At 37.9% G+C, this 19,947-nt stretch overlaps 1 protein-coding gene across 18 annotated transcripts in view; it reads right to left on the reverse strand.

Annotated features, from left to right (window-relative positions):
* Positions 1-6,349: 6,349 nt before the first annotated feature.
* Positions 6,350-19,947, reverse strand: part of PARD3 (par-3 family cell polarity regulator) — a 458,092-nt gene continuing 444,494 nt past the window's right edge. For all 18 annotated transcript variants that reach the window (XM_027781621.2, XM_055804333.1, XM_027781620.2 and 15 more), the window contains 2 exons: positions 11,878-12,005; positions 6,350-8,457 (listed from right to left, as the gene is read on the reverse strand). In XM_027781621.2, the coding sequence (XP_027637422.1) occupies positions 8,064-8,457; positions 11,878-12,005 (522 nt within the window). In that variant the 3' untranslated portion in view covers positions 6,350-8,063. The remainder of the gene's footprint in view (positions 8,458-11,877; positions 12,006-19,947) is intronic.

A 19,947-nucleotide genomic window follows, 5' to 3' on the forward strand; every position in this document is an offset into this window, starting at 1 on the left:
TGCAACAGAGGACACAACTGTGAAATTCACAGCATAGCAGTTAATTAAAGAGAAATGTAACAGTTAAATTAACAGTATGACAACAGCTTCTTCTGTGGTAATGGCAGCCTACCATGCAGACAGGGCAAGGTAGTGCCCTGTCCTGCTTTCCTTCCATCCTCTGTTTGCAGGAAAGGTGTGTCCTGGCCTTCATGGGCAGTGAGTTACCAGCTTGGAATCAAAGCTTCTGAGAAGCAACTACGATGGTGCTGTTGGCACAGTGTAACGCGGCAGAATTTTGTATCCACCATCATGCAGTTAAAAAAAACACACCTTAGTTGTCCACCTGTGGACAAACACTGCTAAGTTGTGTGAGTCTTCAAAAACGAGATGTGGGCCAGTACGAATCATCCCCTTGTACTCAGAAGGAGCAAATGTGTTTCAGGCTTGTACTTACCGTGGTCCTGAACCCTCTGCCTTCTCTCACCACCTTTCCAAAGGGGCTGCATCAGGTTCCCAGGGTTCCACTTATTCTGTGATGCCAGAGGCATAACACCAGGATGTGCTTGCACCATGGCAGCACGTGGAGCTCTGTTTGTCATTTATATTTATCATCTGCCCAAATCGTCTCAATCAGTTTTACAGTTGTTTAGCTCCAATCACTGTAGACTGTGACATTTTATATCAAATACTCTTCCAACATTCCCACATTAATAAACACAAACAGTGAATCCTCTCTCTGTTGTAATGATGATTTCTGGCATAAATTAAAAGTGCATATTATTATGCCAGAATTAAGAATTGGTACAGCTTCATGCAATGCTGGAATATATATCCGAAAACTAATTTACTTGAGTTGTAATGTTAGGATTATCCTTCTGTCTTTCATGACTGATGCTTCATCTGGAGAATGCTTAATGTTTTCTTGTAAATGAGTGTTAACTCAAATGAATTATTCCAATCTGTTTAGTTTGTCCCTTTCTAACAAATGCAAATTATAATTAAAAAGTGGAAAAAAAAAAAAGGCAAACAACATTGAAACTCTAGTATGACAACACTGTGTAGATTTTTCTACTCTTAAGTCCACATCAATAAGCAATTTAACAATAGAGGAACTCTCAATGGGAGCCCAACAGATGAAATTATTGTAGAGCAGATCCTTGGACGGAATTTTTTTCTTTGCCCATCTAATTGCATGCAGCCATCCTTGTGTGAAATCCCCCATCAGATTACAGGGCTTGTTGTATGTAAATTGAAGACTAAATGCTTGGTAGCACCTTTCAGCTCTGCTATGCTGGAAATGAGTTTTTTAATAGGAAATTAGATTAGTAATATTTTAGTCAACAAAAATGTGGAAAATTTCTGCATAAAGATGAGAAAATTATTCATGCAAACTGACTTCAAAAAACAAGAATGAGCATTTGTAAAATTCTGTATACTAGTATTAATAAAAATTCCTGTGCATTATATTTTAAACAAAGAATGGGATATTCAAACACAAATTATTTCTACCTTGCTGGCTATAGTATTAACTGAGTTTTTGGTTAGCAACAGGTTGCATAATTTAGTGGCTTCTATTTTTAATAGGATTTTATACAGTACTCAAAGTGAGGAACAGTATGTGGAAAATTACAATGAACTCAGTCCAGATTACAAAAATAGACTTTTGCAAACCATCAACCAGGCACTAAAACAAGACACTGCCATTTCCAGTCCCTGTTATGCTGCAGTTGATTAGATTAACCTTCACTAAGTTTCAGAAGCTAAAGCGAGAAAAGACTCCTTTAGACTTGAATTTCCTCTGCAAATGCAGATGTGGTTCCTCTAGCATAAATTTGCTTTCCTTTGTGGCCCACAGCCCAGAAAACAACTATTCAGGTATTAATAAATTATCATTAATACTGTTTATAAACACTTACTTAAATGTTTCTTCCAGTTTGGGCTGGACCACAGAGCAAAGCCTGAATGTACCATACACTGAGAAAAGTAAGGAAGACAGACAGAAACCAACAGATGGTTAGAAGAATGAAACAAAACATACATCATCATTAGACACGAAGTTTTAGGCAAAAACATTCCTGTTCCTAAGAGCCTACTGGCTTTTAGTAGCCTGGCTACAGTCAAAGTATTACGAAGCTTCGCGCTTGCCCCTAAGGAGGATATAAAATGTGATGGGTACCCAGAAGGGGGTCTCAGACTTCAGCAAGTTCTAAGTGGGAGTAAGAATTATAACAGCGGAGCAGTGAAAACTAATGTCTTCTCCAGCTTGCTGAACACGAAGGTGATAACTGTTCTGGGCTCCTGGCAGAAGGCTGCAGCTCCTTGAAGTCTCTTAAAATACCTCTCGATATTTCTTCACCTTCAAACATCAAGCATAGGAATGCATTTCCTGCTTCCACAAGGAACACATCTCTCTCTCCCTCCCTGTGTAAAAGCTTTAAAGAAGTAGTTGCTTAATTACATGAAGAGACCCGAGGAACTCATTTTAACTGTCAAATGCAGCTATTACTAATTCCAGCAATATGCTCTGTACATACAAATGACACTATTGCTAGGACTAGGAGTACATCTAAAAGGGGACACTCATGCACCTGTTGCAAAAATCCATATAAACCAACTTTAAGAAAGCTCCCTTCACACTGACACACACCACCCCCCCACCCCCACCCCAAATATTTACTAGCTCTTACTGCCAACAATAGTTCTAGATAGGAAAAAACCTAAACACAGCCCCTAGTCCCAGGGACTGACAATCTAAAAACAGCCCAGGGAAGCCCACACACAAGAGTTGTTTTACTTGTTGCATTGTTAATTCACATCTTATGGGCTACACAATAGAGTGAATCTCCAGGAGGGTCATGAGTTTTGCTGCCAACTATTTTATCACTTTTTATGCATCTGGGGCATAAAAGAGAAAAAAAGGCAACTAACTACCAGTGGCTGTAATGGTGACAATAGGGGAAGGGGAGAACCTTTTTGCCCATATTTTACTCCTCTCCCTCACTCTTAATTTCTTTTCTTACTTTCCTAAGACAAAGATTACTCCAACAAACAAGCAGATTAAAATCAGATAACTGAAGCTATTATCACCTGCGGCCTTCAGTCCTCCCTCTGACAGATGTCACTGCAGTTTTCAGCTCAATGTGTGAATGTAAGCCCATTCCAGAGCTTGGTTGCTGTAAGATAGTGCAGCTGAAAACAGTATTTTGGGAGCCAATTTGCAAGGGAAGTGGGTCCTGGCATCCTTTGGAAGGGCGCAAGCAGCGTTCCATCCCGCTGTCTTAAAACCACAGTCACGTCTGCCTAAGCAGTGAAACCATCAGCCAGTCAGACAAAGAGTTATACTTCTAAGGAATTATTATTTATTTTCACGGCAGATAGCGTGCAATGGGCATAAATATTTTCAAAACTTTTCTTAACTTTTTTTTCTTCCTCCAAAGCTCCTGGGCTTGATATTTTCCTTCATCTCATTCAGACAGTACTCTGTACCATCCCTACAACTGCCTGGGAAGTGTGCACTGCACACAGAATAGAAATCAAAGCCATTTTCTTTAGTCTGCTTTTGTGTAATCCCAAGTCAAGCTTCCAGCCTCAATTTTTCAAATGTGATTAAAATGTAAATTACAAAAGTTAACAGTACTCTCAAGGACAGAAAAATATTAAAGTAAGTTTTCAAAGGTAAGAGACAAATATCAATCACTGGCAAGAAGCAGCCTAGGATATGAATGAATTGCATGCCATTTAGAGAAACAAAGAAATGCAACAGAATTAATCAGCAGATGCAAAAGAGAGTGTGATGCTGATACAAAATAGAAGAGAGGTACCAGGAGGCATGAAACAGTAACCATGTGCATCAAATCATCAGCTGGTTTCTGCACAGATGGAAAAACCTCTGAAGAAATGCTACAAGATTTTTAGAAGAGGGTTTCAAGCTGGACATAAATTACAGGCAAACAATTCCAGCCTGTGCCTCTCTCTGCCTCTGTCTCCCTTGTACATGCACACACAGAAACCTTACTTTCATGATGTCAATCTCCCATCCTGGATTTCTGATCCTTGCTCTTCCTCTGCCAAGTTAAGGCTGAACTTTAAATTGAGCCTGGAAGGCCAGGGTGTGGTGACACAACAGCAGCCTAAAAAACAGATACGTTTTTTTCTGCATTTGCATTCCTGACAGATTCCTCACAACTCCTATGAACTAGACTGAGAACTCAGGAGAGAAATATGTAGGAACAGTCAGGCATAGCAAAAAGAATTAAGAAATATTTTGAAAATAGACTTGCCAGCCAGGGCATGCAATAGCCAAATTCACTTTAAGTCTCAACAGCGCAAGTTCAAAGGTTTCAATTACCCAAGAATATCCTGTGTTTAGCCAACACTGCTAATCTGGCGCATCTCTTCCTTCTCTGGCCAAGGATTCTTCCCTTCCATTCTCAACATACCCAGCACAGACAAATGCAATGTTAGAAACAGAGCAAACATGAGCAAAACATCGGCATAGCTTTGAAAGGCAGGCCATATATCTACAGTCATGATGAGTTTAAATTTTGTTTTGTTGTTCTTCCTGCTGTTTGCCAGCAATAAATGGCAATTGTACTTTCCGACCACGTTTAGCTGGGCTCTATGCCATTTTTTGCTGGTTTTGATGGCAGAGTTCTCAAAGACATATATTAAACTATCTGGCCCATGCAATAACTCACCAGGGCTGCACTCTTGTTTCCAAGGAGGCCCTATAAGGCAAGGGGACATAGGGTTTTTTTAGAAAGGTAGCAGTCTTCTGCATTAGTAATATTAAACTTTCCCATGGAATGTCAATAGCATTAACAAATTATTTTGATAAAAAACCAGCAGGCTTTGCAGATGTTTTTTTTTTCAGTTTCAACAGAGAAAAATATGCAAGCTTTACACCCACTCCTCGATGCTGTACACTCCCTTACGGTCTGTCCTGTGACCATTCCTAAACACACTAATGTTACAGAGTTAATCTCATAATGGTTATGCGTCCACAAACAAATTACTGCAGTAATGTAGTTAGCTCAATTAACTTTTGAATCCATTCACTATGCAGAACTAAAGGTCATTTTCTATTAAAATATCTCCCTCCCACTTCCTTATCGCCCTTTGCAAATTACGGGAGTTAATATTAGAAATCCTGTCTATGCTATGTCAGGAAGAAGACAGGATGATGAAGCCAGAAAAAGACCTTATACTTTACTAACATAACACAGACATGGCCCAAAGAGAACATCTGCCTTCTTTCATGAACACATCTAATTATGGCAAATTGTTAACACCTTGAAGAGGAGTTTCATAGAAGGGTAAACTTTAACATATGCCATCCTCACATGGAAAACATCCCATACTTCATACTTTTCCAAGCATATGCCCTTTTTCCTATAACAGTTTATCAAAGACCTTATTTTGAAAAGGACTTCAACCTGTTTTCCATTCCTGTGGATGCATTTTTTAGTACTTGCAATTACTGGCCTGTCCAAATAATTCCATAGAAACATCAAACTATGTAATCTGGGAATGCAGTCAGGAGATGAGACAGCAAGGCCTGCAAAACTGCAAATGCAATTATTTCCCCAGTCACAACTACAAGCCACTACAATTTAGGTCTTTAGCAAAATCATCCCTTTAGTTCATTTGGTCACCGAAAGCTGCCTGTCCACCTTGCAGCTCCTGCTACTCCTCCCCTTGAGATCCCACACAAAAGTCACAGTGAATAATTTGACACTGTTATTGCCATGGCAACAGCCTGATGTCATGCATATACAGAATTATGATTGACATTCCTGCAGTATCCTACAAAAGGAGGAATGAGGGGAAAACCAGACACAGCTCCAATACTAATGGGGGAAACAGAGTATCACTGGCACTGTAAATACTGCTTTATTCATAAAACTGCCTTCTCCCATTTTTCACTGTGTCAACATTCCTGTGAAGGGCTTCCACCAGAACCCACAGCACACACTCAGTGCAGAGGTGGCTTCCTCACACGTGTCCAGGTTTGGTCAGGGTGCAGAGGGTGCCTTTCTGACAGTGCTGTCCTTGGGGAGAGGACGCCACGCTGTAACACAAAAGATTTCTTGCCAGAGGTTAGTCTTAAGAATGCACCTTTTAAATGTCACAGGTATGGCCTAAAAATAACACAAGACATCAAACAGAGTGTTTTTCCCCTGTGAGTATAGTCTTCAGGTGTTCAGCTGGGCTGTAAATCTTTTTTTTTTTTAACCAATGTTTATAAGCACTCACAGAAAGACACAGGCAAACCATTCGGAATAGGATAAAATAACATCTGTTAAATACTTTTAAACTCAATGTCTGCAGCAATTCTCATAAGGGTCTACAGGCAATACAAAGACAAGGATGGAAACAGCCTTTTATTCTAAATTTCATATGTACACAGAAAGCTGTTTTACACAGTTTGGTAAATTCTGCGTAAAAGAGCTATTGTCATCCAATGTCACTGTGCTTACACTAATAACTTTTAAACATGGAGTACATTATTAACAACAAAAACCATTAACAAACAGGCATAAAAGACACAGATATGTGTGCTGATATTTCACATGTATTCTAGAAACAAGTTGGCGCAAAAATAAAATGTGCCAGTAAAAAAAAATAGGCTTTTTTTTTTTTTTAATCACGCAATACATGATTTTCTTTCTTGCTTTCTCTCTTTCTTTTTTGTACATGATATGCTGAGATCCATTCTCGAGCCTTTTCACATCAGGATTACAGGCACTTCAGCAACCCAGTTATATTTTTTACAATACATGAAGTTCAGACCAACAAACATATAAACAGCTGTTGCGAAGGAATTTCTCATATCCCATATGCACATTCAAATATTACTCACTGCTAGAGCAATCTTTTTTGCTTTAGTTATTTTTGGATACTGACATGTTTTCAGGATGATGTGTAACAGTTTGTCTCCACTTACCTCTCATTCATATACTTAAAGGTTTATTTTTAATGTAGCATCACGATGCAACAATACAGTATACGGAAGCACAAGGCAACTGTCCACAAAGCTTCACAAATCGTAAAAAGAAGAAATTGTTTTCTTTTTTGATCCAAAGAAAAACTTTGATTTATTCCTCTCTTGCTTTAAGCTATCTCCAACATTTGCCCAAAGACAACTGTGAATCAGATGGCCATGGCATGATACCCTTGCTAGTTCTCTTCCTAGACACGTGTCATATGACCAAACTCATTTAGAAGTAAAGCAAAGTAGAAGTCGTTGAATGTTTGTTCATAATTTCCCATCTTTAATAAAATAGTAAAATATACTTATCAAGGGCTTGGCTGTGACTGTATAAATAGTCTCTCTCCAGTTATTTCATTTGTAATGGACTCTGTATTAAGATTATAAGGCAATTGTAACAGGATTCTCAGGATAAATGAAAGCTTAATATTGTTTTCCTCATGAGTCAAGATAAAGGCTTTTTTAATAAGCTCAGAGTGGGGAGAGAGAGAAAAAAAAAAGAGTGCATTTGTGCATAATAGGAGGATAGTTTTTCAGCATATAGACACTTAAATATTGATCAACAAAGACTGGTATTGACTCCACCATAAAACATCTCAGAACTGCAACTGTGATCCAGAGTAGAACTAAGCCATATCCACTCAAGAGTGATATGTAACCCTCCTCCTGACATGAGAGAAATAAAAAAGGACATGTCAATGCTTCTTTCAACCTCAGATTCATCAATTTTATGCCACAATGCTGCATGTTGGTGTAATAAGTCACTGCAAAGTAAAACACATTACAACAAGTCCTAGTAACAAGCCATTGACAGCTACTGGACTGGGCTACAGGACTCGGCGCACCAGGGTGGCGCTGCTCACTTCCACTATGATTGTCAAATGGTGGAACATCCTTCCATGAATCCAACACTTGAGACAGAATGGCAAAGACATAAGGCCCACCAACACTTTCCTCGTATTTTTAAAGGCACTGAAACAGACGATGGATATACTCCTTAGTACCGTCAGTTTAAAAGGTTCTCAAAATATAAGTCTTTACATGAAAATGTTCCTTATTGCATGGTAAGTTGATCTTCATTTTCTTCACCTCAAGAATAAAACGGCCTTCCCTTTTCTGGTGTTTGCAATCTGTTCAGCCTCGCTACCTGAGATGGTGAAGGTGGTACGTCTTGCCTGAAAGGACCTTTAGGAGGGGTATAATTAGGGTCTTGAATTTTCTTATATGAGTCATAGTTGCTAGGCCCTTCAGAAGAAGGTTTTTTTTTCAGTTGTTGTTCTTTCCGCCTCTGCTCTTGACGAAGCAGTTCCTGTGTTTCTAGCATTACCCTGGCATTGAAGCCATGTCCCCCCATGTAGCCATTCCTCGATCCCTGGTAGCTGGAATATCTGGGATTTTCCTTTGCAGTCTGGAACCCTTCTCCAGGGGAATAGCTCTGCTCCCAGGAGTCTTGAGATACAGAACTGGCATTTTTTCTGCTTTGCCTGGAAAGAAAAAATGGAAGAGTCTTTTAAGACAAATGTTCTGGATCTCCTACTGTTACTGACAACAATCCCTGGAAAGAAGGGTGCTTCTGAAATGCCATCAGGTTTCCCTCACCTGTAGTATTCTCCAGAAGTCATGTTCTCTTCTGTCCCAAAGAGGCACTTTGCCTCTTTTGTTGGGAGAACATTCCCTATAGAGTAGCACTATGTTTCTAGTCCTCTCCAGGAGGAATATGCCATGAAAACCCATTCAGTGCTACAACCACCATCATGTTCTCAAGAAAAAAAGTGCTGCAGTTCAGTTGCAGACTAGGAAAGACCATACACATTGTTGTGCTTCCTAAGAAACAGATAACAGCCAGCACTTGTAGTCACTCACAAAAGATTTGTATCTAGACTCACACTTGATTAAAAATGCAACAGGCAGGTCCTTAAAACACTTGCTCTAACATTGCACAAGTCAGAAGATAAAGCTCTTTATTGATAGGTAGTTACACAGATGAGAGTTTCTTCTTTCCATTTCCAGAGCTAAGGAATTTCATGCTATCAGGACTGTTTCCCAGTTTGCTATAGCTTTCATAAAAGAAAAGGTAGAGATAACCATTTTTTCTCATTTTTTGGCTCCAGGGGGTAGATAAATAAATCAAATATGTACAGGAATTACAAATTCTTATCTCTTTTCACAATAAATCATCACATTATTTTGAAGACAGATTATGGTTTTGAAATAGCTTTAATTTACTATCAAGCTGCTAGATGCTTTTATGAATTTAAAATAAGATTGGTGATGATAAAGTAAAACAATTTTGTGCTCCAGCAACAGATACCCACTTTGAGATTAAAACTAGTGTACGAATATCAAGCAGTAAAATAAAATATATTGCAACATTAATCAATAAGAAAATAATTTAGTTGCTTATGTGTGGCTTGGTTTTTCATGTCAAAACACATGACTCAATGTGGCCTCATACAATGAATATGTAGTGGAGAGACAGGAGACCCCGAGAACTTTCCTACCATTAGTAAGTGACCTAATGTTTTTGCAATCTTCCTTCCACACATATAATTTGAAAATGACCATATCCACCTTATTTCATAATAGATTTTGAGACCTCAGGATGACAATTGTTATTCAGGATGAAAGTAAATTATTTCAGCATAAATTACAACATAATGTAAATTCTCATGCAAATTTTTGTAGCTGTTCTTGGTATTCACATATCCAACTTTGCCAAAGAAACGACGTTTCTCAGACATGTTTTATCACTCTCTGGAACAAAAGCAAATGGAATGAACCTCTGCAGGCTACGAAACTGTCAGGTTTCTGATCTAGAGCAAGATAAATTTTAAGTACTAGAAAATTAACTTGGAGTTAAACATTGCTTTTACAGTTTCACATGGGACAAGAGGATGACTAGTTGAACTGATTTAATTTACTGACTGTTTTCTGGTACTTGTTCAAAATTAGTTGGCCCACTTTCCTTTTCTTTCTGGGAAGATCCTTTAAAATTGACTCAAGAGTTTATTTGCCTTTAGTACTAATGATTTGAACATACAAAGGGGAAAAAAAGAGGCTCCTAGGGACAATACAAGATGAAAAGCAACAAAACTCAGGAATAAAGCCAGTGCATAAATTTTAATCATTACAAAGCCACAGTTGCAACATTAAGCTTGGGACCCAAGTTTCAGAGTAACATTAAGATTTCTTTAAAGATCAATCACAGGGTTACATACAGTTTGTAAAGCTGGAGAACTGGATGTCCCAGCTTGTTATAGGAGCATCAGGATATTTGCCGTGCTCAACTTTAGCCCAAGATCCTGAAGTTCTGTCTGCTCTCAGCACAGCTCAAATACCCAGAGTGCTCAAAGTCATTAAATTATCAGTAATTACTCAGTAACACGCATTGCTAGGTTGCTAGTCACTTCTCATGTTGAAAACCACATTAAGTGAAGTTCTCAGTCACTCTTCAAAACATGCATTTCTATGACCCAAAGCATTACTTTCAAAATTTCTTGTAGATCAGTTTTCTCCTTAGAGTCATTAATTTTTGCCACTGGAACTGCATTTCAACTGATTTCCAACTTTTAAACGCCCCTAGTGACTGAGAAGAACAGGGGAAGCAGGAAGAATCCTAGTTTTAAATCAAAAAATAACCCCTGAACTTAAAAATGACACTAGTGTCTGTGCTCTTCCACTGAGTCTGCGCATGTCTGGGGCTAGGAAAACTGGAAGAGAACTTCTCAGGAAAAACAATATGGCATTAATGGGTGTGGTCACTTCAGAAGCAAAGTAGAGATAAGAAGCAAAGGGAATATAAAGTTTTTCAAAATGACAAACTGACAATCTAAGAAAACACTAACATTTTCCTTTCCCACCTTCTAGACTTAACAGAAAAAGTCTATGCTGAAAGATGTTGTAGCATGTGAAAATCTGAGAGATCTGTTTTATTTTCAAATAAGGATAAGAGTTCATGATTAGATAACTTTGATTATGGAGCTTCTATTTGTTTCCAAAAAAAGAGTTATGATACACTTGGTGAAACAAATATTGTCACAAATATTTTTTTTTTCACATGGGGCACAAAAAACAATACAACCTTGTTGGAAGGGAATTTGACACCAACCTCCAGTGTAAAGGTTTCTCCATTCAACCACTGCCACTCATATTTGAAAATGCAAAGAGTATTTGCACAATGCTTAACTATGATAGTCAATTTACAGTTCAAGTTGGGTAAACTTTTAATAACTCTTATAACTAAATATCAAGTAAAAGACATTTTGCACAAACAGTTCATTTAAGAAAAAAACTTGGATTTTTTAAAAATACAGAATTGTTTAGAGAAAAGTATATTCATTTTCAGCATTCCACTGCTAATGACCCAGTAAGTTAAAAGACTTATATACTGGAAACTTGAAGGCCCCTGATTTTTTGGATAGAGTTTCTCAGTTCCATGTACTTTTGTTTGAGGTCTTGATAGTTTCTTTTCCTTTTATTTTTTTTCTCTGCAGTAGCATCGCAAAGATATAATTTTTACCCAGTAAGGAATTAGGCAACAGAAAAAAAAATCATCTGAGATGTCAAAAGGGGACAACCCATGTCATGCTCGGGAGACTTTAGTAATTGAGGAAAATTAGACTGGATGGTGTTCCACAAAGAATAGCTTTGTTTTAATGTCTCAATTCTGTTGGGTGCTGAGTGTCATCAGATCCCACTGAAATCAGCTCTGAAGCAATTCTCCTAAAATAAACAGCTACCACATGCTCTCACTTAAGAAGTTTTATGCCTCTTCCACACTGAATATATTCCACCTTATATCAACGCTAAACAAAAGTGTCTACACTAAGTACAACATTTTCCTTCCACAAATGAAATTAGCTCCAGGCTCATATACAGTGAATAGTTTCAGACAGTTACCATACCTGGGTAATGAGCTGTACTGCCGCTGAGCTTGTTGGAAACTCTCTCTTTCTTCTTGCCGCTGCCGCTGCATTTGAACCTCTACTGATACTGAGTGTCGACCACTCTGTGAGTATGTCTTGGTGCTTGGCTACAAAATAAAAAGGAAAATGTCTTAAACAAAGCAGAAAAATATCCACAAAAGAGCTATCATTTATATTGGTATTGTATATCTACAGTTATATTTGTTTCAACATGCGGTTCAAGTAGATATTTCATAATAATTGGGTTAAATCCTGACCCATAACCGTGGCTTGTGCTACAGATTCTGTTTCTGACCTACCTTTTCTGAGATGTATCAGGACAATATTGGTCCAGAACGGGTTACGCTTTTATAGTAACACTGAAATTTAAATTAAGTCTGTGGAACAGATCTTCAAACACTGTAAGTTAGCCTAGCCATGGGAATACTGAGTTTTACTCCCCACTGAGGGAGACGGGAGCACAGCAGGTCTTTTGAACCTCACCAGCATGCTCAGGTGATGCTCTCCCTTACAGGAGCCATCCCATTTTGCTGTTGGTCCAGACATGCGCCACTTGGTTTCCTGAGACACAGGGAAACATTTTCTGGATTTATATGATCAAGTAGATAAATACAGCAAGTGTCTTTTGGACAGTGGGGAACCCTGTATCTCTGAGAAGGATTTTAGATAACAACTCAATGAGATGACAGTTTGAAACTTTGAGGACAATACTATGAGCAAGTGAAAAAGGGTGGTCTTTCTGGGAATACAGAGCATGACCGGTCAAGATCTGCAGAATGGCTGGATTATGAAAAAGTTTACTTTTGTAGAGATATCACTTTCTTCAGATTTTGTGATTTCAAGTTGCCAAATAGTGTGCCACAAAAGTCAAAGAATATTATGGGGTTTCCTTGTTGTTTTAATAATAGTTTTACCTTACAAGGAAACAGAGCACTATTTTATCTCATTAAAATTACCAGTTCTATTCAAAAGATTAGATTACTAAATCTAATCACTGGGAAGTTAGGGAGCATAACCACTTGTCTGAGCCTGGGACTGAAACAGCTTGTCTCAGACTTGCGGTTGTGAAAGCACTTGTTGCCTTTTTATCTCTATGCCTTCCCTCAAAACAAACATTTTTTTCCCCCATTATAATTTCTGCAGCAGAGGGATGTAATGGCTTACAAACATCTGCAGGATAAAAGGCTTTTCAAAGGCTTTGTACATTGTAGACAAGTTTTAGGAACTAGAAGGTTGTCATTTGTGACATAAACTTCTCCTTTGCCTTACTATATAGCCAAGTACCTGCAGGTAGCCAGAAACACAACAAATATGAAACAGGTGTACAACTTCTAGAAACTTCATTTTCAATAACAATGCACTACAGACAGAGTATCAGTCTTGGCTCAAAATTTAGCAGACACAGTTTGGTGAACAACTGCCTTTCCCATTAAAAGATGATTGTGCAAAAGAATCAGAACGTGTAAGCATAGACTATGAGTAACGGAGAACTTATTTAAGAGAATCCTTAATGCAACATAGATGTCTACTTCAGAATAGATCTACTCTGTAAAAAACTCAGTAAAACAGTATTTCTAATGAAAAATGTCTTAGGAATAGTATGTAGAGGCAACAAGTTGAGAAAACAGAATTGTGTGTCAGCCTTGTGGGAATTTTTCTTACAGATGAATAAGCTGTACATATGTATGTCCAAACCAACAACCCCCCCCCGAGATTTCCTACTATATTAAATAAGGGCAACACATACAGAGCAGCATTTCAGTTATTGCATATGTCAACATTTCTAACTTTCTTGACTTTATTGAGACTCTTCTGACATTTGGTATTTTATTGAAGGGCTCAGCTTATGGAAGCGAGTGATTACCTGAAAATCACAAGATTTATTTGTGAATTCTCTCCAGTGTGGTTATAAGCAGCTTACAGAAAACCAGAGGGAGACTCAGAAGTTCCCATCTCAACTTCTCCATAAGGAATAAAAACATTTAAACTAAGATTTTAGAGCCAATCTCCTAATTTCATGGGTTCCACTTTAACAACATTGGAAAGCTTGCAGCTACACTATGTCATACGTGAGAAATTAGTTATCACAGAGAAGACATGAAACCAGAATTACTTCTCTTTATTTGAAAACACAGTTTCACTTTTTTCAGCCCACTGTAAATATAACAGATTAAAGGATTTTACAGTACAGGGAATGCTTAAATTACCAAACAGGTGGAGCTAGAATTGAGCTGCTGCTCAAATTTAGGTTTATACAAGACACTAAAATGCATCATCTATAAAGCATGAATGCAAGTACACGTGCACACATGTGCAGAGAGCTGGAGTTACCACAAAAGCCTTTACTAAAATGACAGAGACTTTGAAAGTGCTAATGGACTACGAATGGACTAAGATCAAGATGTAGCTTCAGAGACTTCTTTTAATGCACACAGGAGCCAATGGTTAGACAGAGGCAGGGGCTATCATGCTGTAGCGCATGCCCAGTATGACTGGATCTGTGGATTCTCCACAGTTTACAAGAATTTCATCTAATGGACAGCATTTATAATTTGATGGGTCTAGAGGAAAACATCTAAAATCCATTATCTGATTTTCTGAAGGTAAGAGTACCTGCATGCCCTGTTAAACTAAGTGGATTTTCAATACTTAACTAATCTGAAAAAGATAGTTATTTAGAGTCCTGGCTGCATATTGTTCACATCTACAATAAGCTGTTCATATAATCAAATCTGCTATCTGATTTCAAGCATCCAAAAATATGGCAATGAGACGTAGAAATGCTCCCTCTGTATGTAATCACATATTCCATAACATGACAGATATATACACAGGCAGGTATATTCAATCATCTTCTTAATGAAAAGGCCTTTCTTTCAAATCTTTTCATTAAAAACCTCAGTGATACCATAGCGAATGCCCCTTGATATATGGCTATGATGATATAAAGAGTTAATATATTCCTTTTTGGATCCCTAACTTGTTCAGAAAAATGCAAATCTCCATACTGTGATTTATCTTTTCAATATGCTTTTGATTAAAGTTTCTAAACCAAAAATATTTATATTATAAGTAACCTGAGCCTTCAAAAGCTAATTGGTAATTTTGTCTCAATCCCCAAAGCATACTTTTATACATATATATTAAGATAAAATATATACACAAACACACATCTGTACACATGTCAGCACAAAATGAAGGTAATAAAAGAAAAAAAAAAAAGCAGAACTATTTTCACTTCTTTAAACAGCAACAAAAAACAAGTATAAGGAATACACGTAACACAGTATTTTTAACACCGATATCAACACAAGGCTAAGTACAATTATAACAACCTGAAATCATCCAACAAACCTGGCAACAGCTTGGTCTTCACAGCACAGATTGGTAAGAACTCTGGCCTTGTTCGCAATGAGAGGTATGACAAGCACTGACCTTTTAAATCAGGATGCGGTCAAGGCCACAATAACAACCAACGCTGCATTATCCAAATAAATGTATGTTCATGTCTTCCACAATACGTTTAAGTGGCAATGATTGTTATTGCATTCAGCATTGTTAAACAATACTCAGCAAGTAAAATTGTACTTTAAGATACGTGAAATCACACAGCTCTCATCTCAAAGAGGCATCAATTTAAAACCAGGGCTGCAAAGTTAAAAGTTTCTACAGATTTCTCACTTTATGCAAACAATTTTTTTTCATTTCACAGAGGATGTACCCCCACGGCTCATGTTGCACTGACCACTGTCAGCAGTAAACGGCAGCATATTTTGGGGATAAAGGTCCCTCCTCTCTTTCCTAGCTACGCCAGTGCCTGCCCACATGGTTTCTTTCCCCGAAGAGTGGCATTCCTGCCCATGGAGGTTAGCTCTGCACAGTGGCATCATGGATGCTCCAGGACTGGCACTGATCAAAGTTGCCACAGAATTACAGAGAGGAGGTCAGGGCACTGAGTTTTCAGGGAGATCCAACCAGTTCAGGTGGGAGGAGGCCCGCCAGCTGAGGTGACACACCTATCTGACAGCCTACTGCTATAGGGAAGAGATGGAAGAAATGCTTACTCAGGCTTATAGAACTCCTTTGTGTTGATAGAGAAATGGTTAATCGGGAGATTACTAAAGGAACAAGCCCTTAGTATTTTCCCAGTTATTAAAAAAGACCATTATTTAATATTAAAATAAATGTGCTGATTTGTTTCCAGATTGAGCTTTGTGTTTAACCGAGAAGTTTCAAGTTCACCTCGGAAGTTGGAAGACACAAGGCCCCCCAAAAGTCCATGGTTCTTACTGTTCAGCACTAATGAGAAATAGATAAGATTATATGACCTTGCCTGCTTTATGTGTAGTAAATATACTTGGCACAGATGACAGACAATCCAGTAACTGCATATCAAAATTCAGAATGATAAAAAACATGCAGTGGTTCTGGGAGATGTCCTTCAAAAACTATTTTTACTTCTGTCTTTTTGTTTATGTTGCTATGGTGAACAGAACATATAGCAATATTTCTTTTAAAAATTGCCCACAGGTGTCTGTATTAATTCAAACACCATGCAATAAGAAAATCCCATCCCTTTGTATATCTTTCTATGGTGTATGTGTCGGAAGCTGAAAGGCACAATTTGGGACAAAGTTTTCCATTCTGTGTATAGCAGCAGCAGAAATACAACCTTCAGTATGGTACAAATAAACCACCTAGCCCTAAAATTCTGCCTGGGGTATTTACATGCACCACACGCCTGTGAGTTATAAATATGCTTGTTTACAAGCCAAAATTACATAATAGCTTTTTAAAATATTCTATCTTCATTTTCCAATTGAAACTAGTGGGAAAAAAAAGTTATAAATATAAAATTTTAAAGTCAGAGCCTAAACCTGGGCAAGGAATTGCTGATATTTCACAAAATCCTTCGCAGGGTTGTCACAGAATAGATATTAACTGCACAGCTGAAGAGAAACTACCTGTGGGGAGGCTGCTCTGTGTAACTTTGGTTTCCTCTCTTAAACAGGTTGGGGGAGGAGAAACAGCAATTTAGCTCCTAAGGTACTCTTTGTCTACTGCAATGCTCCATTAGATATTGCTTAATATCTTGAATAAAATATCCTAAAACAGACTCTTGAAATGGATACATAAAAGAATTAATATACTACTTTTCTTTTCTGTTAATGTGTTGAGTATTTCTACATAATTTACAGCCTGATATAAACTTTACAATGTTTGTTTGAATATAGTCTGTTATTCATTACTCCAGGTAAAATTACTATGTTACAGTCAAGGTTACAGCAATAAAAATCAGGCTTTTGTTTTTCTGAAATAATTTTAGATTATTATGATTTCATTATGGCTTTGAATAAGTCAAGGACTTGAATACATGGAAAAGAAATGAGTATCATAAACAGATAAAAAAATATTTTTTTCCTTTAATCCATCTTCTACACATCAACAAACAGCAGTAAAAAAAACATAGTCCCTAAATTTTCTGAGCATTTAACTATCAAGCCATGCCTAAGTATGTTGTTAGGATTTCTGGAGTCTTTCCTCTATGAAAATCATGCAAATTTGTGCCCGTAACTAAAGCTATACTCAGACGAGTCATGTAGTACATTTATTTTGACCCAGTTAGCTGTTATCTTCAGGAAGAAAAAAAGTACCTTTTCATTTGATTCCTAAATATTTAAAGTAGAGTTTGCTCAGCCGCTCCCTTGATGCCAAGTTTTTTCCCACCATCCAGATAGATCTGAGATGACTGGAGATAAATGTATTTGTGAATGGAATTTGCCATTTTCCATTTTTAGCACCAATTTTTTTTATTAAAGGTGGAGAAATAAACCACCAACTTTTGTTCCTCCCACATCTTTGTGGGGTTTTTATCACTGTGTACTTCTACAAACAGGACTGCAAGCAGTTGTAGTGTTTTCAATGGATTTAATATGCCCTTTTTTTTAATTGGATTGTTCACTCCCATGACATTTAGGGCTATAATGCTGCATTTCTATTACTGATGGTGGGGATCTGTTAATTAGGATGTGACCAGGCAAAAATACAAGATATGGAACAAATTACAACCAAAATCCCCCAAAATCCAGGACTGGTGCAAGAAGGATAAACCTCAGCAGACCCAATACTGCCCAGAAAAGAACAAAATACAGAGGCTTAAGAGAAAAATCAGTCCCAAAAGAATCCTGCACTGGTATAAAAATGTCATAACAAAAGCAAGGGCCTTGAATATTGGCAGACGTACTGTGTTTCTGTGCAATTCTACAAGCCCAGATAGACATTTCTGCAAACTGACTGGGATTAAAACCAGCAGGATTAAAATGGCACAATTATATTTTGTTATTTTTCTTTTTTTTCCCCCTGCTGTATAACATCAGGCATACAGTATTGCACTTGAAACCCTCTTGTACCTTGTTTTGTGAAACACAAAAAAAATATTAAAAAAGCCATGCAAAAGAAAAAGAATTATGAAGCCTGAGAAAGTTATCTTAAAATAAACAAATGCCAAAACCTTTTCCATAAAGCTTTGACTCAGTTGCAGAACTAGTGGAGTTTAGAGACGGCTTGATGTTGCAACAGTTAGTCAGTTATTAAACTTTACTAGTGTGTCATTCAAATGGCCTTGAGCAGAAATATTATGCTGCTTAATAGACGGTGTCATCTCATTCCAGCACTATCACTTCTTGTGTGTGTTAAGCTGCCCGATGATGCTGTATGAACACTGGTAGGCATTCAAGTATTTTGTTTACCAGCAGGGCAAACACAGCTGGGCAAAAAGTCCAGCTCTGTCACATTACTTCTTTACAGAGAAACAACCTTCACCTGATGGACACAGCCAGAAAGGGATGGGGTCAGGCGCTGGTCTCTCTGCCATGGGTATCGCTCAGAGCCGGCATGATGTAGTGCTCCATGGCACAGGGATCTGCTTCCAGCCTGACGAGGAGGCTGAAGGTGTCTGTCACAGGTAACCGGACTCCTGTGTCACAGGCCATTAATAGTCCAGGATGGATTGGAGTTGGTGATGTTCACAGGATCATTTTGATAATATATTAGTGGGTTTCTGAGCTATTGCGCTCTTCTGAAAATCCTCAGAGCTGCCAGATTTCCATCAGTATCCATTACTTACACTGCAAACCTTGTGCTCATTTACACTTCCTTAAAGTAACCGATAGTCCCACATCACATCAGCACTTTGTTCCCTATCCTCAACCCTCCCATCAGCTTGTTAATGAGAAATACAAACTACTTATCACCTCACAGCACACACTTCTCCACGGATGGTTTTTTCCTCTCTTTCTACCCAAACCAGGTCAGAGTTGGCTGCTGTCAGGCAGCTCAGAGGCTTCTCTGGATGTAAAGCCGTTTGCTTATGTGGGCTGCACAACCAGCCTCCCTCAGGTAACACACTTTTCAGCAAGGGTCCAGATACAGGTGCACTTTTCACTGCTGCAGTTTGCAACCAACAGCTTACAGATGGAGAAGACCAAAACGACGCCAGTGAATATCAGCATTTTCCTGCATATGTATTATAAACCACTTTTGTAGTTTTTTTTCTGTCACTGGTATTTAATAATACATCTGGATCTGTTTTGAGAGGGTGTCTTAACAAAGTCCATCATTTTAGACTAATATGTAAAAGTAAAACACACTCCTTAAAAGAGAGGGTTATGGCTCCTTAACACTGAAATGACTGTGAACTGCTGAAATGGATGAGATCATTGCTTTATCCTTTCCAAGCGTTGTGATCTTGAAAGGCTGGAGTACATGATGGAAAAAATAATTATAATTCAAAAATACTCTGGGCCAATTTTTTTTAAAGTACTTATCCAAAATGAAACATTTGGTCACCTATGTATTTAACAACAGAGCAGCTCCTACAAAAGCAACAATAAGCTTCAGAATTAATATTAATACATTAAGCTGAATTAGTCAATTTGAGCTCATTTGCATGATCTGTAGAAGGGGAGTAAACAGAGAGATCCCATTTGTTTGAATAAGAGAAAAAGGAAAGGTCAGTGTTCTGACCCACAATTTAGGAAATTATTCCAT

The sequence above is a fragment of the Falco peregrinus genome, chromosome 5, assembly GCF_023634155.1.
Source record: "Falco peregrinus isolate bFalPer1 chromosome 5, bFalPer1.pri, whole genome shotgun sequence".
NCBI classification, from domain to species: domain Eukaryota; kingdom Metazoa; phylum Chordata; class Aves; order Falconiformes; family Falconidae; genus Falco; species Falco peregrinus.